Raw genomic sequence first — 27,132 nt, 5'->3', positions numbered from 1 at the left:
CTCACTTCATTCAAATATCAATGTAATAATGTCTTCTTGTGTAAATTGAATTTAATCTTTTGATTATACTCGGCATCAAATTTTTTTTCCGATCAATGTTTCTTAATCCTTGAGTGGGAGCCCAAATGAAAGAGAAAATAGCAAATCTCACAAGTACAGTAAAGTATGGGAGAACAGCTTACAGGGCATCTTAAAAATAAAACACAGTAAAATAATAACCCCGGCCTCCAGAGAGCAGCGCGTGCCAGGCTCAGTTGCAGTGTGATTGTCGTGGGAACTGTCAACAGCTCAGAACAGGTCTGTGGCTGCTAACTTCATTTTGCCAATGAACTCGAGAAAGACTCAGGTCCAATAAGAATATCATGGTATCAGTTGAGTTGCCTCTTACCTGGGAGGCCTGTCAGTTCTCTGGGAGCTTCTGCTGAGAGGGTTGCTGCTAATGGGCTGCATAAGTAGTTTCCGGCGATGCTCTCTAAACAAGTTGTTCTTTAAAGCACCTTTGGGAATGGCATTATCCATCCTGTTTTGCATCATTAAGTTCCAGTAGGATCCTCTCACCCCAGTCTCTTCATTTGTAACCGGAAAACAAAGGCAGACACATCAGATCTCTTCCTTTCCAACAATTAAGCAGCCCAACAAACAAAAGACCGCTTTCAGTCATGTGTTTGGGAGTTGGGGTGGTCTTGATTTTAACTCATGATAAGAGAGGAAAGGGAGGCCCACGCAGGCACATTTTACTACACCTTATAAATATTGCTGATTAGTAAGGAGAGTAATCTGGCTAACAGAACTGTCAAACCGGCAGGGTCAAAATTTTTCTGGATTCTTCTGACTTTTCCTCTCGTGTTGTCACCCTTTCCTCCCTGGATGGGTGCCTGCCTTCCCTGTTTTCATTTAAACATGCTCAAAAGCTTCAGAGGCGCTTCAGCAACTAGCCCATTGGAATAGTTCCTGTATTTAGGTCAGCAGGGCTGCAACTGTCCGTATTATAGAGAGCAGCAACTACCTCTCAGAAATAAACCCAATTCACAGTTTATAGGAAGATGTCTGTTCTGCTCACAATTTTAAATTGTCTAACTCTGGTAGGTTCTTAAATTCTCTTTTCTCCCAGGCCCCCTTCTTCTCTTCCTTTCTTTTGTATTTCCTGAGCATTCTTAGTTGACAAAGTCCGGGCTTTGTGACCCACGAAATCTCCCTTTTTAGTGTTAGTGATCTTAATATCTGAGGGGAGGACAGATGCTATCATGGTCTGTTTGTTTGCTTGCTTTTAATTTATTTATTTTAAAGAAACTTTAGATTACATAAATGTTACATCAAAAATACAGGGGATTCCCATATGCCCCACCCCCTCCCCCTCCCACACTTTCCCACAGTAACGACATCCCTCGTTAGAGTGGTACATTTGTTACAATGAGCACATATTGCAGCATTGCCACTAGTGTGGATTATAGTTTACATTACAGTTTAAACTCTCTCCTGCACAATTTTCTAAGTTATGACAAGATATATAATGGCCTGTATCTGTCATTGCGACATCATTCAGGACAATGCCAATGTCCCAAAAATGCCCCTATATTACACATGTTTTCCCCTCATGGTCTGTTTTTAAAAGGACAGATAGGGAGTGGATGTGGATCAAGCAATTGAGCACCCACCTCCCACATGGAAGGCCCCGGGTTCAGATGGCCATGCCTCCTGAAAAAACAAAAACAACAAGCAGAACAAACGAGAAAACCAACTCAGGGAAGCCCATGTGGCTCAGTGGTTGAGTGCCGGCTCCCACATGCAACGTCTGGGTTCATTCCCTGGCCCCCAGTATCAAAAGAAAAAAAAAAAGATACAGATAACACAGACTTTAGAAAATACTCATTTGCTAATAGGGCATGTTACATTTATGCAAATTAGCTAATTGTAGACTCAAATGGTAAAGTAAATCAAAAAAGGAAAAGAGAGTCAATTACTCTTGCGCTTAACCCCCCTGCACATACTACGGTGAGACAGCCTAGAAGGGAAGGCTGGGGAAGAATTACAAGCTCAGATCTCCATGTCTGGTAATTTATGACTTTCAGCCTACTGGAGCCCACTCCCAAACCCTCCCCACGTAAGTGGGCAGTAGGACATCACTGGCACTCCGGGGTTATAAACCATCAAAGCAACTTTATTTTTGTCTCCCACAGCCCCTCTCAGTGGCAAGGGTCCCTGGAGAAAAGCTCAGGCTCTTCCCAGGTGACTTTTCTGGGCACTCCGACATAACACAGTCTTCTGTAGTCACTTCAAATCACACGCGAGATGCTCAGTTCCCCGACAATAGTCCAAACTGTGAACCTAAGCTAAGGGTAACGCCACCCCCACCAGCCCCCTGCCGGGGCCTCCTTCCCACTGCCTGCTCCTGTGAGAAAGGGTAGCCCGGTCCCTCGCTCGTCCCCTGTCTGAATGATTCTCCCCTCTCCCCACCTTGCAAACCTGTTTCTGACCAGGTTAGGTTGTAGAGGGGTGAGGGGGTAAGAACAGCCCCCCTTTACAAAACTGTGGTAAGATGACTTCACACTCTCTGGGCCAGCAGGCGGTCACTCAGCTCTTGGGGCGCTTTCATGAGTTCTCTCAAGGCCCAGGTGGGGCATTCCAATGGCACTTCCTATGCAATGGGCCAAGTGTTTTTGTCCAGTTGCCCGTGCCCCTCTTGGAGCTTGGTTTTCTCCCTGTCTGCCCCTCAAAGCTTTCTCGGCGTTTTGGTCCCAGTGCTGTCTCCTCACGGAGTCCCCTGGAACAGCATGTTAAATGGCTCATACCCATCATATTGAGTCCAGAGAAACACTCACCACACTTACCCTGCTATCGTTGGAAGTGTGGCTGGTGCTAATGCAGTGCACTCGCAGTCTCTTTCTCTCTCCCTCCTTCTTTTTCTCCATCTTACCTTTCTCTCCCTTCCACCCTCAGCTCAGAAACCACAGCCTCTCACCTTCAAATTCCTTGGTGTATGTCCCCCCAAATCTGAGGGGACATTATTTATCCAGCCACTTTCATTAAGCCTGAGGTGAGGAGAAACTCCCCGTGCCCAACTCTGGGGGTGAGGAGGGCTCACGGGTTTTTTTTTTAATTCTCTTTCTGTGCTCACTGTCACTGTAAGTGACTTCTGGAACGGCCTAACTGGCTTTCAGAAACCTCCTTTGTAAATTCTGCATCTAATCTAGTCCCTTCTTTAGAATGAAGCACTTATCAAATCTACACGCCTTTACAGAAACTCTCAACTTAGCGTTTTATTACAGAACACGTAAAACTACTGGTCAGTGTTTTTCACAGCAAACTGTTTTCATGGTGAGCTCATAACATTCAGAAGAATTCAAAAGAGTTTTTAAAACATAACACAAATGCCCAAGAATTAGTACCCCACCATGTGAACAAAATAAAGTTACGAACGAACATTTATCGAACACCTATTGGGTTGGTAAATCACAGAGCTGGGTGCTTTGCCTAAATTATTTCATTCAGTCCTCAAAATAACCTTATGAAGTGGACATTATTATTTCCATCTTACAGATGAGCAGACTGAGACTCTAAGAGGTAAAATAATTCACTCACTCACTCCCACTTGTAAGTGGCAAAATAGTGTCTTTTGATTCCAAGATAGTGGGAGACTTTCTTTCCTTTATATACATCTTAAACTCTATTAAGGAGAATTATCTTTGATGGCTTCCAAGAAGCTTTTACGAGTAAGGAATGCTTTTATTGTTTTTATTGCTGTTTTTACAGCCTCAGTTTTCATGCAAATTATTTTTCTCTTAATGGGACAGAGTGACATTTTAAGGATCCTGGCTCCTCCAATTCTGTATTCTGTCTGTGCGAGTGTGTTCCCAAAGTTGGAATCAAACAGCAGAGCCCCCGACAGGGATCCTAATTTTAACTGACAGTGAAAAATATTAAGTAGGTGGGCAAACCCAGGAGTGGAATACCTATAGATACCCATAGCAGAAGCATTGCAAGGTGCACTTTTAAAAATTCCTTCTCCTGGTTGATCATTAAAGAAATGTGTGTCATCTATTTCTTGCAAGTCATCTGCCTCCTGTCCCATGCTTCAGTAATGCCATCTTCGGGCACACTGCCATCCCGTGCCCATGCCAGTTAATCAATATTCAATATTAGTTGATGATAGTACTGTTTCTTCCTGAAGCCTGGAACCTCCAGACTTCCAGGAAGCAACGCCAACTGACTGGTGTGTTAGATTAAGCCTATTTGTCCTTAGCTTGATGCCTAGCTCTAATGGAACCCCTTCATCTGCTTGCCTTCATGCCTTTGCTGTTCTCTGATTTGCATTCTTGGCTAGAGCCCCTCCCAATACTCATACTTCTTTTGTTCCCCATCTTGGACATTGAAAAATGCAAGGAGGTCCCAGAGCATGTCTTGGAAAAATTAGTTTTCTTTGGGAAATAATCATGTTCTCCTAACATCCTAATCAGAGTGGTCAAAAGACTCTGAGTAGCCTTTAACTTTATGCCTGGGAACACAATTTAGAATGAATGTGCTGTATAAAGAAGACAAAATCATCACTTGGAGGAAGACAGAGAATGGCCATGGCCAGACCAGAAAGGAAGGCAGAGGTAACTGGCCGTTTCCATTTTGGGGCTTGCTCACCACCAGCTCCCCGGGTATCAAATGCTATAAGCTATTTGTTCAAGAATGGACACGGTGATGCTAGTGTTAACAAAAGCTTCTTGACCATAAAGTGCTGAAGTTACACAACTATTTGGGAAAGAACGGTCTCCGCGGATAGACTGAAAAACCTGAGGAAATCACCAATATAACATCATTGGTGGATTTCCTTTTTATAAAGATATGTGCAACAAAATTACTTGTCAATCTGACACCTGCAACCACTTTCTCCGTAGCAGAGTTGAACAGCATGTCATAGACTATTACAGCATGTGACCCATCAGACGGCTTGTCTGGATGCCCCAGGCTTCTATGATACCACCCATTGAGTACTGTGGATGACATCTATGTGTTGGCAGTGAATACATTCAGGGCACTTTACCCTCCATCAGTCATAATCATCCTCACTGAATATCTCAACTCAACTGAGGTCCCTAAGAGCATTGTAATGATAACCTGGTGACCCAAACGAGTTCCGTGGTCCATTGCTGGAGTTTGTTAAAATCACAAGAGCATTTTTAAAATGACTCAGATTATACTTATGCTCAATTAATTGTAATCACATTTGTATATAAGCCACCCAGATTCTTAAAAGAATAAAGATCATTTAAATATGTGTGATAAGGAACACTAGTAATTGTTTTTGGTTTCTTTTTTTAGTTGCTCTTGCAACATGGACTTTGTCGGCTGTGGTTTATGCTCTTTACTCATCTAAAGAAAGAGAGGAGTGGACGTGAAAGCAACAACCAAATAAGTCCCCTGTCAGAGAGGCCCAGAATGCTTTTAGGTCACAAATTATCATTGCAATACCAGTATGGGCCTCAGCTGGGTTAAAGCATTCATCAGAGATGAATCGTGACTGTTAGAGAGTCAGGGCAAAGACATAGAGGATCATTGCAAACGATGCCTGGGCTATTTGCTATGGGATTGATGGGGCAATAACTTCACTCAAAATTCTCTAATGTTGCAACCTAAGCATGTAGTAGGCAGTGCTTTCTGAATTCAAGTGGAAGTCAACAAATCAAACAACCCTATGCCTAGGATTCATGGAGGCATTTGCTTCGTACTTCAATGACTACAATAGCATCCTAGCTACTGATCTTCTGATCTCTCACCACCTCAGTCCATTTTTTCCACCATGGTCATATCCACCCTGGAATCACTTCATCCCAGCAGCACACACACCTCCCTTCAAAAAGCACCCATCTAAACCCTTGGGCTGGATGGAACTGATCCTCCCAGGTTGACCTGCCCCTACTGTCTCAAACCTCACTTGCACCCGATCTTATCTGTTCCCTGTCCCCCGTATTTCTCACCTCTAAGCTAGACTCCTGTTCAGAAGGGTTGAGCTGCTCCCAAACCCCAAAAAACGCCCAAGGCCCTGTTCAGCCCCCATTTCTTATGTGAAATTTTCCCTAACCATTCCCACCTTTCTTCCTTTGAAATCCATCATTCATTCCCAATATGTTTTGAAGCACCCATCACGAGGGTATAGAGATTTTTATCAGATAGTCATTGCCATTTATTTGGTGCTTATCATTTCCTCCCTCAGCTTGTTAAAAGCTTTACATGGGATGTGCCTGTCTTATGGCCTCCGCCTTTCTCCAACTGTGTCTCCTTGGCGTCCTCCACATCTCACGATGCAGTGTGTTATATAAGAAGGGTCTCCAAGTATTAAGCTGCTCTGCCTGACTCCAGAGTGCTTGTATTTGTGTTGTGAGTGCAATGGCTTGTGCAGAAGTCATAGCCACTTGACTTGTTTGCTCAACAAACATGTCCTGCCATCAGAATTTCCCCTGGCAATAAATCTCTAGTTTCAAGAACCAGGCACTCAAACTCCAAAGGCTACTTTTAGGACCACAACAGTCTCAGAAACATCCTCCTACTTTGCTCTCAAATCAGAGATCCCCTAAAGCCCTGTCAAACCTCAATTTTAATTCCCCGATTTATGCATAGATGCAAACACTTTCCTTGAATATTAAAAGGCCTTCAATTTGAAATATGACACCCACAGGTTTTGCCAACTGTTCGTGAGTGCCAGGAGTCTCAGTCCTCTCTTGTCTTTGTTGTGCTCTTTTTGAAGTTAAAGTCCGTGGAGGAGTCTGGATGAGCTCTACAGAAGTGCCAAGAGGACTAAGAGCCAGCCTCAGTACAACTGGCACATCATAGAAATTTTAGACAGCGCAGTGTGATCATCTCTACCCTCCAATGAATGAAAGCAAATTAAGATCAGCCCATTGGATTCCATTAGGGAATAATTCAAATCCCCCACAATGCACCGCCAAGTTTTTGACATGCTGAGATGGTGATAGCAACTCGTCTGAAAGCGGAACCAAAATGAGAAGTGCATACACAGAGGCTCCCTTACTTCAGGATCTCTCCTGACCCCACCCCCACCTCATACCCACAAACTCTCAATGAAAGGATCTTCAGTAATGCCATTACAGATTTATCTGGCCCTGACCTTAGGGTTGTCCTGTTCTCCACAAGTGAGGTGAAGGCCTATAAAGAAGAGAAGAGAAGTTGGAGAGGGACAGAAGCAGCACCATGTTTTAGTAATGTCACACACGGTTAGGGAAAGGGTGGGTGCACCTTCTAGCGTTGCCTTTCTTCTTTTTTTCCAGAAAGCAGGCAGAGCATCTCATTACCCAGGAAGCGAGCACAGACTCATGTCAGTATCTGAGTGCAGCACATATCTCTCTTCATTACAGATGTGTTCTGTGTCTGTCATGGGCCGTGTTCCAATTCTGAAGCATTCTCTCAGGTTACTTACTCACTCAGGCTTCTGAACACACTGAAATCCTGCGTAAAATAGTACCCTGCTGGGTAAATGAATCCAGCTTCCACAGGCTTTCAATTCAAGTGAATCAGGTGGGGCTTGGCTTTCAAGGCCTAAGAAACTGGGGAAGCCAGATTTGGAGGGTTGATGGTCAAATTTGCACAGGGCATGTGTGGAAATTGGAATTATCCAGTATAGGCATAAGACAGGAAGCCTGCTTCCCAAACCTCCCTCACCACCCTCTGGGGTCAGAGTAACCAACTTTGGAATCCTGAGCTATTTAACACAAGACCCCACATCAATAAGGTACTTATGAGCCATAATCCATTGGTGTGGATTCCTCCTGACCTCACGTGAGCTGATGGGACACGTTGCTTGCTGATGAGGCTGTACATTCCATGCTCTCTTTCTCTTTCTGAAAGATTGCAGCACTGCCAACCCCCTGAGGGACTGCTGACCACTTTTGCAGTAATTACTTGACCTTTATCAGCAGCCATTGACAACTGTCATTGATACTTGATATTCCGGAGTTCTTCCATTACTGCCATCCCACAGGGGCATTTGTGGAAGCAACTGCCAAGTCAAGAAGGGGTTGATTTCTCTGGCATGATCTTTGTCAGTAGACAGTGTGCCCTTGCAGTTCTCCTAGGTTCCCAATGGCTGAGTGATGGCCAAGCCTAGAAACCATTCATTTATTCATTCATTCATTCAAACGACATGTACTGAGAAATTATGTTCTAGGTCCTGTGTGTGGGGTACAGTGAGGACAGAAAATGCAGTCACTTATAAACTCAGTCTAGTGGGAGATTGCAATGCCTTTTCAAAGAGCTGGCTGCCTCCATTGTCCTCCATGCTATGGGAGACAGGTGACAAAATTTTAGGGGTCAATCAGTCCCAGACTCTAGTTCCAGTTTTTCCACTCACAAACTGAGCAACTTCGGGCAAGCCTCTTAACCACCCGAGCCTCCATTTTCTTATCTATTAAATGGAAATTTGCCTAGTTCCTACTTCATAGAGCCTTTGTAAGACTATAGAATGAAATTAAATCATACCTGACCTATTATTATGAAGTGCCTCGGTGATCCTTGGGCTTCGTTACCTCGCTGCGTGTCTATGAAGTCCACCAGCCAAGCAGAGCTGCTCGCCCACCCTGTGGGATATACAGGGGAAGAAGTGTCCACACAGCAGGCTCCGCAAATCCCAATCAGCGGAGTCCATGGCATCTGGAAACATAGATCACATGTTAGTTTCTTACAGATTCAATTTGTCCCTGATGATGTATATATGTTGGTCTAAGTTTCCAGGCTTTCTAGACATGCCGGACATTTGCTGCCCCTCTTTTTGCTCTTGTTCTACTAAGCACCATCACTGGGTCCAGCCAGGCCCTCCTGCTAACAGATCATGTGATCCATTCATTGAGGCCAGAGGCTCCTGGAGAGCAAAGAAGAGCCAGGGGCACAGGAGCCCTGAACCTCTAACCTGCAGGCCCCTGTTTTAAAACACATCATTTAAAACACTATGCTTTTTACTGATTTCAGTCCTAAGTTGTCATTTCACCTCTATTTTATTTTTCTTCTTTATTTTCTTTTAAATGTTATATTCAAAAAATATGAGGTCCCCATATACCTCCACTCCATCCACCCCACCCTTCCCACATCAACAACCTCTTCCATCATTGCAGCACATCCACTGCACCTGGCAGATACATTCTGGAGCACCGCTGCACCACATAGACAGTGGTCCACATTGTAGTCCACACTCTCCCCCAGTCCAGCCAGTGGGCCACGGCAGGACACACAACATCCAGCATACATCCCTACAGCATCACCCAGGACAACTCCAAAACCTGAAAATGCCTCCACACCATATCTCTTCTTCCCTCTCCTGACCATCAGCAGCCACCATGGCCACCCTCTCCACATCACTACTACAATTTCTTCCCTTACTAATCACAATAGTTCCCCAGCAGAACACTGTAATCCATACTCTATTCCTCCATCCTGTGGACCCTGGGATGGTTATGTCCAGTCCCCCTCGATATCAATAGGAGACTTAGATTCCACATGGATGATGGATGCAATTCTCCTGCTTGCAGCTGTAGGCACTCTTGGCTCCCTGGTGTGGTGGTTGACCCTCTTCACCTCCCTGTCAGCTGGCCAGGGTAAGTCCAACAAACCAGAGGGTAGGAGCTGCAAGTCTGCTGAGGCCCAGAGCCTGGCCATCACATGGACCATCCAGAGATTCAGGTCTTCTGAGTATACACCAACCCAAATGCCAACCACAGGTCCAGTAAAAGTAACAGAAGAGGCATGTGTAGAAAGGTCATAGCTGAGTCCAACTCCATCACACTCAGGAACACAAACTCCAAAGTAGGGCCATGTCAGAGCCATCTGCCTTGACCATAGAACCTGTGGATCGCTGCAGCCCTCAGGAGAACCAGCACCTGGGTTTCCATCTACCTTGGCTGTCTCTGGTACCCTGCTAAATGCTTCAGACATTTTTTGATAATCGCAGTTCTCCCCTAGGTTCCTTGACCAATGCTATACTGTGAATAGCTGCCATAGCTGGGATGGGAATCCCATCTCTCTGAGTCCAGCGTCTGGGTTCTAAAGCTCCAGAAGGACAAGGGTGCTATGAGATCTCTTATCCTGCTGGGGTGTTAGGGTGATGCATCCCAGGGAGCTGACCTTGACCTTGAGAGAGGATCGGGATGCCTCAGGAGGGATGGAGGGCTGGAAAAGGCAGAGGAGAAACCAGGTGGGGACAGGTGCACAGAATCTGGTTGGGTTCCAGCAGCGCGGTGCTCAGGGTGAGCGGAGCTGCCCTTGAGGATGCCACGAGGGGCCGTCGTCCTCTGCCTGGTTCCTCGAGAAAGCAGGGGTCTGTGCCCCCATAGAAATCGCACGTCTCTGCCAACCCCTACGGCTTTTATCCTCTTTTCAAAAGACGTGTCCCCTTCCCTCGCAGGAGCTCGGGCCACCGAGCCTCCTCTTCTGCCGACACGCTCACGCCTGCCGCCTTCCCCCGCGCGCACAGGCGGGCTCGCGGAGCCGTGGGCTCCCCCCGAGTCGGGGCGCCGAGCTCCCTGCGGCCGCACGCGCAGGCTGGGGCCGCGCCCGCGCCTCACCTTTGGGCCGGTCTCTTGCAGATCATCGGGGCCATCCCGCTGATGCCTAACGCGGGGCCCTCGAGCCAGGCGGCGAGCAGCGGCCAGGGCCTGCAGGTGCAGCCCATCACGCCGCAGCTCCTGACCAACGCCCAGGGCCAGATCATCGCCACAGTCATCGGGAACCAGGTCCTGCCGGTGATCAACACGCAGGGCATCACGCTGTCGCCGCTCAAGCCCGGCCAGCAGGTGAGCGCCCCGAGGCCGCGCGCCCCGCCCTCGCCCTTCTGCCGTTTGAGCTCAAGCGACCAAGGGTAATTTTACAATTTCCCGACATTTAATCCTGGGAATCCTAAACCATCCATGCTTAGAAAAGACAAGTGGCTTTATTTCTCATTCTTAGTGACGGTGGGTGATCACTAAATGGTTCTCCGATCTGAAAATAGGAACACTTTAGATTATATAAACAGAGGCGTGGCTCAAACTCCTGGAGGGATATGTTCTTAATTAAACGACTTTCCTGAGACGGAATTTTCAGGCTACCTTTTAGTGAGGTCAAGAAGAAACCAAGACCACTTAGGTCTTATCTTTAAATGAAATATATTTCTATTCAGCCAGAGAATTAAACTAGAGATCCCAAGCTGATGTTGCGGAGACCGCTGCCCACAAATTAGGAAATGGAAAAATAGGAAGTTCTGCCGGGTTCCATTTCCCGATTCCCATGAAGACCCAGTTCATTCTTTTTCCATCCAAGTATCAGTTGAGTGCTTCCTGTGGTATGCCGGAGGCTGGGTGCTCTGCACTGCAGAAGAAAGCCGGGGGCTCTGAACTCATGGAGCATCAGGTTTAGTGGATCATTCAGCACACACTTTTTGATAGCCCGCTGCATACCAGGCCCCTGCTAAGTGCTGAGACACAGGATGAAAGGGAAACGCTTCCTGATTTTAAGGAGCCCATAGTCTTATGGGGATGCAAATATATGAATAGGGCCCCGTTGTGTGTACAGTCTTGTATGAGCACAGAGATTGGAGTGACTAACTCAGCTCTGTGGGGGGGGGGGGGGGGGTGTGTGTTTAGAGAAGTGGTAGGACTGCAGAAAAATCATGCAGAAAAATACAGATTTGTTATATTCTCCCGCCCTATTACAATCACCTACCATTAGCGTGGTACATTTGTTACAATTAAAAGAATACTGTTATATTTGTACTGTTCACTGCAGTCCATGGTTCACATTAGGGTTCACTTTTTGTGAATAGGCTTATGGTTTTGTTTTTTCTTAATTTTTGTTCTAGTAACATATGTACAAAAAGTTCCTCCTTTAGCCAAATTGAAATATGTAATTCAGTGCTGTTAATTATGTTCAAAAAGTTGTGCTGCCATCACCACTATCCATTACTAAAACTTTTGCATAACCCCAGATAGAAACTATGTATAATTTAAGCATTGATTTTGCATTCCCTACCCCTACTCTGGCCCAGCTCCAAGGGCACTGAGTCTTCACAGAGAAGATGGCTTGGGAGCCAAGTCATGATGGATGAATAAGAGTTAATCAGGTAAAGAATGGGTTAACAATATTCCAGCCAATGGGAGCAGCAGGTACAAAGGCAGGGAAGTGTGAAAAAGGATGTTGAGAAACAACAACAACAAAAAAGTTTCATATGATTGGAGCACAGAGGGAGGCTGAGGAAGTCATGAAGCCTCCATACTCAGGCTGCAAGGAATGGACTTTGGCTCTTGGGGCTTGTTACTTGGCATCTTTGTGCCCCAACTTCCTCACCTATAAAATGGGAGTATGCCAGTACCTATCTTACAGACAGGTTGTGAGAATTAAATTAGTTAATACATATGGTGTGCTTAGAATAGTGCCTCACACATAAGAAATACATATAGTCATTGATAATGATGGTGGCAGTGGTGATGATGGTGATTTCCCATGCAGCCCTGGGAATCTGTAAGGTATTTAAAGAGGGGAATGGCGTGCCCAGCTTCATTTTTTCAAGAAAACAACTCTGGTAGAAGTAGGGAGGTTAAACTGAAATGGGGAAGCATCTATTGTAAACAAACCCATTAGGAGGCCATGGCAAAATACAAACAAGAATTAACAACAGAGTGCCCTAGATCCTTGAAAATAAGGGTCTAGAATGGTAGTAGAGCTCGAGGCAGGAGAGCTAGATCTGGGAGACCTGGGCACAGATGCGGAAGCTGAAGACTGAGCATTAATGAAACATCCAGAGAAAGCATGAGGAACCAGAGAAGGAAGGAAGAACACAGACTGATCTAGAGAAACACCAAGTTTTAAGGGATGAAAGGGGAAGGGAAAGAGAGAAGAAATGGTCAGCCAAGGAGAGAGAGTGTGGTGATGTAGCATCTGAGGGAAGAAAGGGTTTCAAAAAAGTAACAAGTGGACACCCCCATCAACTGTTGCCGAGATGCAATCAGCTAAAGCAAAGACAAAACATCAATCCCTCTATTTCTTTGTTGTCATGTTTTAAAGTCTGGCTTGTCTCTGTTTGAAAGACTTTGAAACAAGTAGTTCCAATAACTGAAAGAATTAAGAAACAAGAGGCGGGCAAGTCTAAGACCCAGAATTAAGTTGGAGGGTGCTCTAATAAAGGAAAGATGGTGAAACAGGAAGATGACAACAAGCAGTGTGTGAACGACCGAGCTTGTAGCTTAGGTGTTGTTGAAAGAAGAAAGCACCAGTATCATCCTTCATCTGCAGCAAAGCAGAAGTATCCTCCAAGGACCCCGGCCGTAGCTTCCACGTGCCTACTGAGCCAACATCCCATTCCTGGTAGTACTTAAGCCTATGCTTGGAAAATTCATTCACTTGTGCAATAAATATACAAACCCGTCTAATAGAAATATTTATTGGCCACCTGCCATGTGGTGTCGGGAACTTAGGCTGTGATGGTGGGCAAGACAGTTGCCATGAGCCAGGTTTTCAGGGAGTTTGCAGGCTACTGAGGGAGATGGATACTCATCAAGGACTCAAACAAATACTCGAGATCTGCAGTAAGGGCTTGAGGAAGAAGTGAGGGGAGCCACTCATCCAGCGGGGGGCAGCACCAGGAAATAGGGAATCAGGTCTGAATAAACCAGAGGCAAGGCGGAAGCCTTCGCTTCCAAATCTCAATACCCAAGGCTGCCTTACAGCCTGGGGAGCCAGGATTCCCAGGCAAGCACCCTCTCTTTTCCTCAGCTTTGTCTCAGGCTGTGGGGCAGTTCCTGACCAACATTGCATTAAGGACTTTCCTGTCTGGTCTCTCAGCTTCTTTGTTCTTTTACTATTTACAAATGTCTGGTAGATTCTCCATCTTTTAACTGATTTTCAAAATAAGGCAAGATTCTCTTTCGTTGACTTTGTAAACACTAGTTCCATCTGTTCGAACTATGTTCTAAATTATCTTGTGGGGGAAAAAAAGTGGGGAGATCAGGCTCTTTTAGTACAATCTGCTAGAAAACTATTTCTGTCTGCAAACCAAGTTGGAAATTGCTATTTTTAAAAAGGGATGAATTGATTAGAAATTATTAACATTTAATACAAAATAGCTCTCACTCATCTTCAATTTCAAAGGAGGATGCGTGAATGACAGACTGTTACTGTTACATAAAAGTACAGCTTTGGATTTGAGGTAATACAGTTTTTAACCAGGAGAAGGACCTAACCAGGAAATGGCAAACAAGAGGTGCCTGGGGCCACTTTTCAGCTCCTTGCTGAGAGAAAAAAGACATCATTAATCCATTTCCACATTCTCTCCCATGAGCCCAGAAGCACCTGTCGGCCCTGGAATGAAAACCATGTTACTACTGTGGGAATCTAATATCTGCCAGTTAGGTCTAACAGCAGCCACTCTCTTCTTCATTAAGGAATTGGAGATCTAGGGACCTGAAAGAAACAGCCAGCCTCTTGGAGGCATAACTTGCAATTCCAGCTCATGTCACCTACGTGAGCAAGCACCTCTCATGGCCATGCATGCTTAGAGAGCACATGAGGATGGCTGAGAGTGACACGAAACGTTCTCACCATTGGGTTCATCCCTCTTATTCAAAGCACATGCCAGTGGTCTATCATAGTCCCAGAAAATTCAAGGGAACTGATGGCAAACCTGGTCAGAAATACCAGGGAAATAGTGGAAATCAATGAATATCTTATTTCTTGGCATTAGCTCCGGTTGAAACACCTTGGAGCATGTAATAAAGTTAACAAGTTGGGTGAACTGACAGGAAACGTGCGAGTTCTGAGTCCCTGAGATAAAAGCTGCGACTCTGAGGATAGCAGATGATAAAATCCCCAGAGTCAAAAAGTAAAAAGCTCAGAGCTAGAAGTATAAGGATATTGGTCTTCACTTTCTCCTTTACATTGAATAATAGAATATGGGAAACCACTAAAAAATAAAGGATTTCTATTGTACAGTGCAGAAGTTTCTCCAATTTATTTCTTCATGTGATTTATGACAAATTCTTGATTTCACAAGAGCATAGTTCCAACCATGAAATGCATCATCAATTACAGGGCAGAGAGTTCCCTAACTCACCATCAGAAGGAAGCTCACCATAATGGAATGAATAAGAGTCTCTCTGACCAGATGAGTGGGGGTAATTGGTTTTAACTTCATAAAAATAATTAACCTTTAATTTAACTTTGACTTCTGCCCTCCATTAATTAAGAAATCCTTAAGAAAATCCAAGAGTGTTAACTAGACTTGATGATGATTTAATCCAATGATGAAAGACTGAGAAGAACCTACAAAGGGGAAGTGGATGTGGTATTGATAGAGTGTCTGCCTACCATATAGGAGGTCCAGGGTTCAAACCCAGGGCCTTCTGACCCATGTGGTGAGTTGGCCCAAGTGCAGTTCTGCTACGTACAAGGACTGCTGTGCCATGCAGGGATAGCTCCTGCATAAAGATGCCCCACGCACAAGAGGTGTTCCCAGCAGTGACAGTCACCCCATGGGAAAAGCACAGCCCACCCAGGAGTGGCACCACACACATGGAGAGCTGACGCAACAAGAAAACAACAAAAAAGAGACAGATTTCCAGTGTTACCAAGAATGCAAACAGACAGAAGAACACACAGCGAATGGACACAAGAGAGCAGACGGGGAAGGAAGGAAGGGAAGAAAAATAAATCTTAAAAAAAAAAAAAAGAACCTACTTATCATCTGAGATGCAAACTATAGCCTTGAGACTGTCCATTGTATCAAATCAGGGATCCTTGGTGAGAAAAGCAGGACAATAAAAGGAGAGAGAGAGAGAGAGACAAGAATCTTCATGCATCAAAAACAAAAACAAAAATTTTAGGTGGGGCTCAAAAGTAATCCAGCTCCCTCCATGGGATTCTGCATTACTGGAGTTTATGGTGAACTTGCCCCAAAGTTAGGGTAGTCCCCAGAAGCCTTGGTTTGCTTTCCCCTTATTATCCTTTGAAATGAATTGGTGGTTCCTTCACAGGTACATAAGATGTCACTTTCGTGTATATTTATTCTTCCTTTGAATAAATCCCCACAAAGTTAACTGGAAAAATAAGAAGTATATGAAGTATATGAAGAAAGTTATCATGTAAATATTTTGAGAGTGGAAACAAGGAATATGGCTATATTAATGAATTATTTTATATAATGTAATTTAAATATGTATGTATAATTATATTAATAAACTATTTTAACATCATAAAGGGGGTAGAGACATTTGAAAGGAAAAATTTTGCAACTTAAAATTAAAGCATTACATTTTTCAGAAATTAAAATACCAGAGCTACACTACATGGAGATTACCATCCACAAAGGCACTTAATTTTTCTTCAAAGCATAATCTCCCTGCTAATAGAAAGCCAAGGGAAGGTCGTCTGCTTATATTAGCTCTGTAATTACCATGTAGTTATCCAAATCATCAACTTTTTGATGTAAATACAAAAATGTACTACCTTACCTATTTTTAAAAAACCAACTTCCCTCCCCAGCCCCAACCTAAATCAAAAGTTTCCAATTTTTTCTTGGAGAAACCCAGAATGAGACATAAAAGAGACATTTCCACCCACAAGGGATCTAAAATAATATAGGGCTTTTCCTAAATTGATCATCTATCAGTGACCCTAATACTATCTATCAGAGATCCCAATACAAAACCCTCGAATCCCAACACAAAAACCTACAAAGTCTTTCTTCCTTCCAGCCATGACTCTGGAGTTATTGCACTTCTCTGATCTTGCCTCTCAATTGCAACCAAGCTCAGCCCACGCAGCGCAAGCTTCTGTACATTCCATGAACCTGTCTAGAATGCCTTTTCCCACCTTCTCTGTCTGGCAAACTCCTGCTCACCCATCCTTCAGGATCCAGACCCCCTGTCACCTCCTCTGTGAAGGCCTCCTGGATTGCTCCCTCTTCTCTAGTCTCCCACTCCCCCCATGCACCATTCATTTTTGTCACATTGCATTGTCACTATGAGTCTGCACATCTGCCTGGATCACTAGGCAGGGAGCACCTGAAGGGCAGGGACCAGACAGATTCAACTTTTCCACACAGCCGTGTACCCAGCCAGTGGGTACTCAGTAAATTTTATTTAATTGCTCCTGAATTGTAGTATTTGCTTGTCTAGAACCTGAGAGTCCTAAAGCCACAACTTCAGAGAAGCCCAACGCAGACCCATCTGTGTCTTTCCAATGCTGGGTTCTTCTGTCATTTGCCAGTGTGTTCCAAATTAGCATCTGCCGGCCGTTTGGAAGACTTTCCATGTGGCACTGTCTTCTCTGTTTATCTTTTCTGAATGTCAACCCCCTCCTCTCGCTGCACTCTCCCACCTCATTATCTCGACTATATTTCATCCTTCATTTTCCACTCAGCACTAAAATCTACCTCCTGTTCCACCGTTCGTTCCTGCTGAGCTCCTGTTCTATGACCCCATGACCTTCTTTTACTGGCTTTGGGCATCTCCATGAAATTCTCCTCTCGTTCTAACTCCCCTCACATCTCCTGTGTGCCAGACACCAAGGATACCATCTCTGTCTCCCTTCCCTGAGGCCACTGGCATTTCTGCCCCACCAAGTCCCCTGCAAGTAAGAGGTGTCTACAGTGGAGCCTGAAATTTGGAGCTCTTCTTCCTACTTAGGTTAAGATGTTCCCAAGTCAAGGAATAGAGGTGGAAGGAAAGACCTATAGGACTTCTAAACCTTGTCACAAGGATAAGTCCTTCCTCACTTTTTCAGACTTTCCACAAAGATATCTAAAACCTCCCAGGACCTCAGAATTGTTCAAGGTAGGGTGTCCTGATGTCAACCCAAACTCTTTCAGCACATTTTACGTCGGCACTCTTCTCCTGTCCACGGTAGAATGAACTCTTCAATACTCCTCCTAATTGTTAAATGTCCCCCTAATTGTGAAAGACTCTAATTAAATCTGGGCTTTGGCTTCTCTTATCAAGGTATAATAAATCCACTCTCTTTATTCTCTATCGGAGAAGCTCCTTCCAAAATCTCGTGTGATCCGCCAACCAGCAACTTCATCATTGCCTACGAACTTGATAGAAATAAAATTCATTCTAGAACCTTACCCTAGAACTACTGAATTAGACATTCCCAGGGTGGAATTCCCAGGAGCCCAGGAATCTATATTTTAACAGCCCATCAGGTGATTCAGATGCCTGCTAAATTTTGAGAACCACTGATTTCATTTCTCTTTGAGCTATTTCAAAGCCTCCAACAAAACACAGTACTCAGAAACATGCCAGCCCGTTCAGGAAGGAAGTGAAGCTCATGATGCTCTCCCTGCAAGCTCTTGTTTCTGCTAGACTTCAGGATTGTGTTCACTTTCTCCATAGCACCACAAGGGAGATTGAGCCTGTGATTCCCGTCGATTCCTGATCTAATTGTAAAAGGCCAGACCTCCTCCATTTTGCCTTTGTGGATTTGGAGGTTTGTTCCTCCTCAAATGAATTTCTCTTTAATCCCATCTGAATTTGACTGTTTGTACGCATTCACTTTTCTAACTTGCCCAGCAAATTCTGCATTTTATTGTGTTTTCCAAGACGCTTGCCATTCTCACTTATTTTTAATATCAATCGTGAATTTAATTAGATGGTTTTTTACTCTAGACACTAAAACACTATTAAAAATATACTGTGTTTCACATGGAAGATGTAGGAGAGCAGTGGCACAGAAAATCTAGAAAGTCTTTAAAGTGTGCTTTTATTTGAAGCTCGTTTTCTTGCATATATTGACTATCCTGGCAGTGCCAACCAATACAAATAAACCAGTGAAGCCAACCTGTGAAAGCCGTCAGGAAGAAAAAAGTGTTTCACACACTGAATCCTTTTCCTCCATGTTTCTCAATCCATGTCATTCCCTCCTCTGCATAATGCAAAGTCGCCTCCTTTCTTGAATGACTTCCATCTTCTCAGCCTATTTACATCTGACTCACAGTTCAAAACAGGGCAAGAAAGCAATTAGTTATCTGGACTGAGAAGGAGATAATCTCCAGCTCCTGTAAGCAGTCTAGTAGGGGTATAGTGAGTAAATAGAAAATCTGCTTATATAGATAGGAAACAAGAGTGATAAAAATAACTTTGGGGTGCTACCAAGTCATTTATACCAAGCAAAGGACAATCTGTACACCACTCCATCTGGGATGTATCCCCAGATCACATGAAAATAATAGCAAAATTTTTGGATAATCCTCTAGCCAACTGAGAGCACCATGTTTTCTTAGAATTGCGACATTTTTAAGCTTTGGAACCTGTAGAGAATGATGCCTAAGCTAAGAATTAAAATATTTAAAATCTCATTTTAAAAGGGAGAGAGAGAGATGCTCAGATTGATAGACTACATGGTCTGCGCTAGTGCTGATCAACTCTAACGTGTTAGCGTAGTTGGCCAGGCTACTGCGACAAATACCACACGGTGAGTGGGTTTAAACAAGAAGCATTTATTAACTCATGATTTCAGAAGCCAAAGAAGTTCCAAACCAAGGCCTTAGCAAGACCATGCTTTCTCCCCCAAAGTCAGTTGAAATTCTGGTGCTGGCAATCCTTAGGGTACCTTCACTTGCAACTCCGCCTCCTTTCGCACGGCGATCTCTCTCTCTTTGTGTCTCCTCTTTCAGGTTCCCCTGTCTTCCAGCCTCTGGCTCCTCCAGTTATATGGATTGAGACCCACTCTGATTTGTTGGCCACAACTTAACTAGTAATAACATCCTCAAAACATACTAACCATACCGATTAAATTCACATCCACAAGAACACTCGTTAAGATTAAGCACGTGTCTTCCATTGGGGTACATAATTCAACCTACAAGTACAGATCATCATCAAGTATTCTGTCAATCTGAGCACTTCTCATTTGTTTCAACACTTTCCAACTAGAGCCTCCTGCTGTTTCTCTGACTTCTAAGCAGAGGTGAAAGGCATTTGGCTCATGGGAGGAGCACTGGCTCATGAGTCAAGACTTACCTGAGTTCAGTGCTCACACTAGCTGTGCGATCCCAGTAGGTCATTTAGTTTTTCATGTCTCTGTTTTCTCTTCTGTACCAGTATCACCAATACCTAACAAAGAGCTGTTGCCTGGATTAAAAACAATGTATGTAAGAACACATGGGAGGAGTCCAAAAAAATAGTGTCCATATAGTTGGTCTTTCAAGGTTAAGGCAATGTAATAAAACACCTGCCTTTATAGAAGCTTCTAAATTTCCCTTTCTCTCCACTTAAGGAATAAGCTTTTCTTTCATGCTTCTTTTGATTCTCTAACTTCCTGAATGTCTTTTAATAAACTATTCCAAATTCGTGGCCTGTTATTTTAGGTACTTATACATTTATTTCTTTCGCCTATAATTGTGTAATGCAAGTAGATATGATTTTCACAATTGAGTCAGTATCTGATTTTTTAAAATTTAAACATAATGAAATAAAATTAAACACATTTTAATGCTGTTTGTTTTGAGTCAATTAAAATTTTACATTGAACCTCAGAATTGTTTCATGACTTAAGTCTCTGCTTTGCCTTTTCTTAATTGAAGAATATATATTTTTAACCATAAATATTCTAAAGATTAATGCACCAAAATTATAAAACTATAATATCAAAAAGTACAGTGCTATTTTTCATATTTTACCTGGAAGAACTGCAAATTTAAGAATGGAAGGTAACAGAAGCAGTACCTCTTTTTCTGAAGAAAGGAGTTATGACAAACTGATGTACAAAATCTGGGCTGATTTTGAGATGTGCAACAAGCTGTTCTATCAGGATGTACCTGTCATCCTAGAATTAACAAATACATGTCTACACTGGCCATTGGAATGAGACATATGGACTCATGAGGATGCTGTTGGTTGTATAATCTTCTTGGTTCTTAACAAGTAAGAACCTTTAAGAATTTTTATCAGTTTTTCTGAACTGTCTGGTTGAACTCTAGAGGGTAAGCAGGACTCAAATGTCCAAAAAAAAAAAAAGTACTTGTTTTTATTGGAAGGCAATCTCTCTCTTAGATTCTTAGATTCATCTCTCTCTTTGACTGTGTAGACATAGAATAAGTACCTCAAGACTTATTTTATTTTTCTCTCAAATTTCTTCTCTTGCATAGCTTAATACATAAGCACTATCCTGCTTTAGTGGTACTTAAGTGAGATTGCAGCCTACTAATTTTTTTTTCTTTACTGAGTTGTGTCTGAGGAAGAAATATTTACATTGATTATTGTCTTCTCCAGTTCTTTGATGGAATTTCACCACACCCAAGGCCAATAAAATATTGATGGAAAGGTAAAACTGAAGAGACTATCTCATGATTCAGTAACTGAAAACTGTAAAAAGCTTTTGTCAAGTAACAGAATTTAGAAGGACAGCTCTATAGGTTAGAGGGGTTAGACTGACATGCAAATATACATCACATTTTATTAAGCAAATTAAAAATACATTCAATCTTTAATGTGTGCCCCTACAGAATAAAATTTATGGGATTCAGTTGTTGATCATGTGCTCAGCAGATTGGCTAATTACCTTAGGCAGATGCTTGATGCATATTAATATGTTTCCGTGTTGATTATAATTATCTTTGTTTCATTATCTAGCATCCACTTCACACAGTTGAGTAGCAGTAAGGGTGTTCACTGGAAATCTAACTGCAGGCAGTTCTGTGGGAAGGACAGCATGGCATCCTGCTTAGTTCAGGAAGAGCCCTGAGCTAAAGGCAGAGGCTGGGCTGTGATATTCAGCAGACCACAGAGCCTTGGACCGCTCATTTACTTGGTGCCTTCAAATATTCAAGTCTCATAATCCTGCCAGCCATGCTTAGCTCCCAGGGATATTGTGGAGATGAGGCAAATGAAACCATGACCTTATGGAAGCTGAGGGGGAGATAGCTCTTCAAGCACTGGCTCCAAAGCACCACCTCACTGACAATTGTTTTAAGGTAAAGTAAAAGCACTCTAGGGAATTAAAAAGATTAATAATCCCAGTGCTGATGAGGATGAAGAGCAACTGGAATTTTTATACATTGCTGGTGGAAATGCAAAATGGTACAACCGCTTTGGAAATCAATTTGGCAGTTTCCTTAAAAATTAACATACATTCATAGCACCAGCCAATTCCACTCTTAGGTGTTGACATAAGGGAAATAAAAACACAAGTACAAACAAAAGCTTCTACTTACATGTTTATACCAGCTTTATTCATAATATCCCTATAACTGTGCCCAACTGAAAACAACTCAAATGTCCCTCAATAGATGGAATGGTTGAACAATTCGTGGTATATCTATAGTGGAGTACTCATACAGGAACCAAAAGGAATGAATCTCAAAAACATTATGCTAAGCAAAAGAACCCAGATGCAAAAAGAGTACATACCAGATGACTCCATTTCTAGAATCATGCTAAGCAAATCCATAGGGACAGAAAGCAGAGCAGTGTTTGCCTGGGGCTGGAGACTGGGTGGGATTGACTGCAGATTTTCTGTCACCAGTACCTGGCATATTGGTGGGAACTTTACAGGCTGACAGAAGGCTCTTCATCTTGTTTACAGCCATGGTTTCCCTGGCATGGAACTGAATGCTTAAAATGGGTGTATTTTATTATGTGTAAATTATATCTTAGTAAAGCTTCTTGAAAAAAGTGAACACACACATTGTGAGAGCAGTGACCAATGTGGAGCTGAAATGTCCCAGGCTGACCTTAGAATACTAGGGGACCCAAGAGTGGCCTCTGTTTTATGGCTGGCTCTCCCCCCGACCAGCATCCAGCTCTATTCCCAGGCTCTAGAAAAACCTCACCCCAGGGTGAGGATGGTTAGGAAGGTGCTTTGCAAACCAAAAAGCGCTCTGCCTGGGGCGGAGTTGGGGTGGACAAAGGTGGCAAGGTTGACGGGTGATCGTGCACCTGCCTGGGGTCCCAGGCTGCCCTTCCATCGAGCGAGATCAGCTCCCTGGCCTCCGAGGGGACCTGGTATCTGCAAACATTTTCCTTCCTTCTCTCCTTCCTCTCCTCGTCTGGGCTCCTTTCTCTCCAATCAGAGCACATTCCTTTGATATCCCATGAAAAGAGTAATGAATAAATCTACATAAAGATGGCCTTCTTTAATGCACACAATTTTTTTTTTAAATTGATTAATTCTTACTTGTGGATTTGTGACTCGGGCACCAGAGTCAGATTTCATGTGTCCAGAGACCAACTCCTTCCACCACACCAACTGTTGAACCTATAAAATCATTTAACCTTTCTGTGCCTCGGCTTCCTCTTCTGTAAAGCAGGGTTCAAAATAGTACCCACTCCCCACAGTTATGTGGGAATTAAATGAGGTAGGGCCTGACCATCCTTAACGCAATATCTGGCACAGAGTGAGAAAGCAAGAATATTACTGAATATTTTTGTCCTGACTCCCCCGACTTCCCCTTAATTTTTTACAGGATATCAGAGAGCATGATTCCCAACTCCTCAGGACTCCACCCAGAAAGTTCCCACATACACTCGGCCTCAATATGAACTTTCCCTGAAATCCCGCTTACGTAAGATACAATGGTTCGGTACCACCACACTATTAAGTTTAGGATTTTTGCATTCCAAGTTGATCGTAGGAGTTATATTTTATCTAGACATGTTTGAGAAGCCTGTCAAGTCTGCTATAATTGTATGAATAGGCAGAAAGAGTCCAGCCGCACGCCATGGTCGAGAAATGTAGAAAATTGGGTGCTCCAGCAAGCCAAGTAGGGCGATTAATAATATATTTAGAATTACTGATAAAATGCCTGTCAAGCAAGCGGCAACATACGATATACCAAAAAAAATTCTTGCCTGTCATGTATGGTATGCATTCTTCCTGAGAAGGAGATATTCTTGGATATAGAATGATTCAACCCCATAAGACGCTTCTGTTTCTGGGATTTTTTTCCCCTAACTTTCCATTCATTTGTGTATTTTTTGCATCCCCCTCTCCACCCCGCCCCCATGTAGCTCCACCAACCCTCCCAGACGTCAGTGGGTCAAGCAGCCTCCCAAGGCAGCCTTCTGCACCTGGCTCACAGCCAAGCCTCCATTTCTCAAAGTCCCGTCCGGCAGTCTTCCTCCTCTTCCTCCTCATCCTCCTCCTCTTCGGCTTTGAGCGTGGGCCAGTTAGTCAGCAGTAAGTATCCCTTCTGGCTCGGTTTAAATCATGGCGGCCTTCTTGTTATCTATTTGCAATTCCTTCTCTCTCTCTCTCTAACTCTCTCTCTCTCTCACTGCTGAGGAATTTCCTGGCCCTGCTGCAAGGATCTAAGCCACCATTGGGAAGAAGCCCATGCCCAGGTGCTCCCTGGGGGAAGCTGTCCCACCCACCCCAGCGCTCCCCTTGATTAGCACCTAGAGGGAGGGCAGGGGGCCGGGCTCCATGGCGAGTGGTTCCTGATGTGCTGAGTCAGTCCCCCCACTTCAGAAGGCAGAGACTGAGCAGCCCGCAGGGCGCGAGCCACGTAGCTCGGAACTGAAATAACCAGCAATGGGCGCTCGGGCGGCGGGTCCAGCTGCTTCTCCGAGTGTTTGAGGTCCCCTGCCAATCCACGTGTAAGTGTCAGAAGAAATAAAAGAGAGTGTTTCTGTGGGCGGGCGAGGGTGTATGCCCAATGAGCCACCTCCAGTGGTATGTCGGGGAAACTGCGTGGGCTGGAATCAGGTGGGAAACTTCTGAACAACCATTCATAAAATAAAATAAGCCTGCAAGCCTGCCTCCCTGAGCAGGCCATATATATATATATTAGAATGGTATTTGGCTCTAGGTAAAGACAATATTTGTCACATGCAAATGGAAGCGCCCTAGGATGAATGGGCAATGGTCTAATTTATATAGTCAGTTATTCTCCTTTAGGGCAATTTTTACATACGTATAAAATTGCAGTACACGTGCACAGGCTCTCTGTCGCCAGGGACCTGTGATCCAGTAGCGAGGGGTTGAAAGGGCTACAGCATTGCCTAGACATCTGGGCCAGGAGATGAGCATCCTCAAGGGTCTGTGTTGGATCACACATTGTGACTGTCCTGTTATACCAGGAGTAGGGATCCTCCCAGAGTGTGGGACAAGCCTGATAAGGCAAAGCAAACTGGAGGATGAATGGAGGTCATTGTGTTCTCACTATACCGGCATACTCCTCCCCCCAAAAAATGTATATATATGTTCAATTATTTGGAGAATTCCAGCAAAAAAAGGTGTGGATTAACCTGGATACTCTTGATCTTAAAGTCAACACCAGAGGTTCAGGGCATATAAGGAGTTTGCCATCAGCTTGTTATTGTAGGTAGTTTAGCTATACAAAGCCTCTCATTTGGACCAGACACTTTAGCCCTACTTGAATAAAATCATAGATAAAATGAATTTAATTATAACCAGGTTTTCCCTGACTAGGACCAACTTCCTAGAGTTTTTAGGAGAATTACATGACATAATGGATGCCAAGCCCTCAATACAGTGTCTGGTACGTGGCAATCACTCTATAAATTTAGCCATTAATAGTTATTATTATCTCTTCATTATGCACTATGCCCAGTCTAGGCTTTGCAGTCAGACAGGCCTGGCTTAAATCCCTTCTCTAGCTCACAAGCGTTATCATCGGCAAACATATTCCTGAGGTTTGCTGCATCTGTAATATTGACTCATAATATTACCTACATCAAAGGGCTGAAAAAATTAAATGAAATAATTCATGTAAGCCCTTAATATTATCTGGCAAATAATTACTCAATAAATGTTAACAGCCATTATTCTGAAAGAACCGGTTTAAATGGATTACCTATTCTGGGAAAAGATTCAAATTTAGTTCCAATTCAATAGTCAGCATACGGTCCTGCAGAATACTCTGCTTCTAAATGACAGCAAGATCACAGGATAGGATGCTAAGCATTGGTCCTGAATGAAAAGGGGCCTAGGCCAAATATTTCTAGAGAAGAAATAAGTTAAAGATAAAAAAGTACAAACCACCCCTCCAAAACAGTTTTTTACATAAATATTCAATACTTGTTAGGTAGATGGACAAACAGATGAGTGAACAAATGGAGAGACATAGAGAGGGATGGGACTGGAGACTTTCTAGTCACTTGTTTCAAGCTGGTCAGAGAAGGACTCACCCTTTCCAGAAATCAAGAACCTGCCGGGAAATGGACTTTGGCCCAGTGGTTAGGGCGTCCGTCTACCATATGGGAGGTCCGCGGTTCAAACCCGGGCCTCCTTGATCCGTGTGGAGCTGGCCATGCGCAGCGCTCATGTGCGCAACGAGTGCCGTGCCACGCAAGGGTGTCCCCCGCGTGGGGGAGCCCCACTCGCAAGGAGTGCGCCCGTGAGGAGAGCCGCCCAGCGTGAAAAGAAAGAGCAGCCTGCCCAGGAATGGCGCTGCCCACACTTCCCGTGCCGCTGACAACAGAAGCGGACAAAAGAAACAAGACGCAGCAAATAGACACCAAGAACAGACAACCAGGGGAGTGGGGGGGGATTAAATAAATAAATAAATCTTTAAATCTTTAAAAAAAAAAAAAAAAAGAACCTGCCTAAATACAGGGGTTCTTGATAGGCCAGGTGGAATTTCAATTGCCCTGTGACCGATGGAGCATTGAAGTTTTAGGTTTATAAGAAGTGAATCATATTGCAGTCCTTGATGGAAATATAAAGAATGGGGGGGCGGGGGGAGGATATCTTTACCAAATGTTGAAGCAGAAAACGCATATGCAGAGTTTGAAGGAGGAACCCCTGCTAGCTCTACACTGTCTTCTCTGGCTGTTCTGAGAGTATCTAGCAGCACCACCAAGGGTCAGAGTTTGCAGCAAACCCATTGCTGAAATTAAAATAATCGCTAAGATTTTGAGCACACTGTTTGGGTGATTCTCTTCTATCCCAAAACCCAACCGTAGAACGGATTATACCCGCATCATTTTCTGATACCAGTTACCCCAAAAAAACTGCTATTAGAGGTTTCATTTGTAAAGTAGCCATTTCCAACGTACTTGCAATATTTTACTCACTAATACTCTCAACAAGGTAACATAAATCCTCATTTTCAGATATTGAAACTGGCACCTGCTAGATCCTGAAAAGTTAAACCCATCTTGGCCATCTTATGTCATAAGGGTCAGCCTCGGGGTCCACTGCAGTCCTACCTTA

General features: G+C 43.8%; 1 protein-coding gene across 1 annotated transcript in view; it reads left to right on the top strand.

Annotated features, from left to right (window-relative positions):
* The window catches only part of POU6F2 (POU class 6 homeobox 2), a 382,627-nt gene that overhangs the window by 340,930 nt on the left and 14,565 nt on the right, over positions 1-27,132 (top strand). The window contains exons 6-7 of the mRNA XM_071215088.1: positions 10,575-10,781; positions 23,964-24,132. Of these exons, the coding sequence (XP_071071189.1) occupies positions 10,575-10,781; positions 23,964-24,132 (376 nt within the window). The remainder of the gene's footprint in view (positions 1-10,574; positions 10,782-23,963; positions 24,133-27,132) is intronic.

Source organism: Dasypus novemcinctus, chromosome 5 (assembly GCF_030445035.2).
Source record: "Dasypus novemcinctus isolate mDasNov1 chromosome 5, mDasNov1.1.hap2, whole genome shotgun sequence".
NCBI classification, from domain to species: domain Eukaryota; kingdom Metazoa; phylum Chordata; class Mammalia; order Cingulata; family Dasypodidae; genus Dasypus; species Dasypus novemcinctus.
Note: the sequence above shows the minus strand (reverse complement) of the source record. Positions and strands in the feature narration are given on the sequence as shown.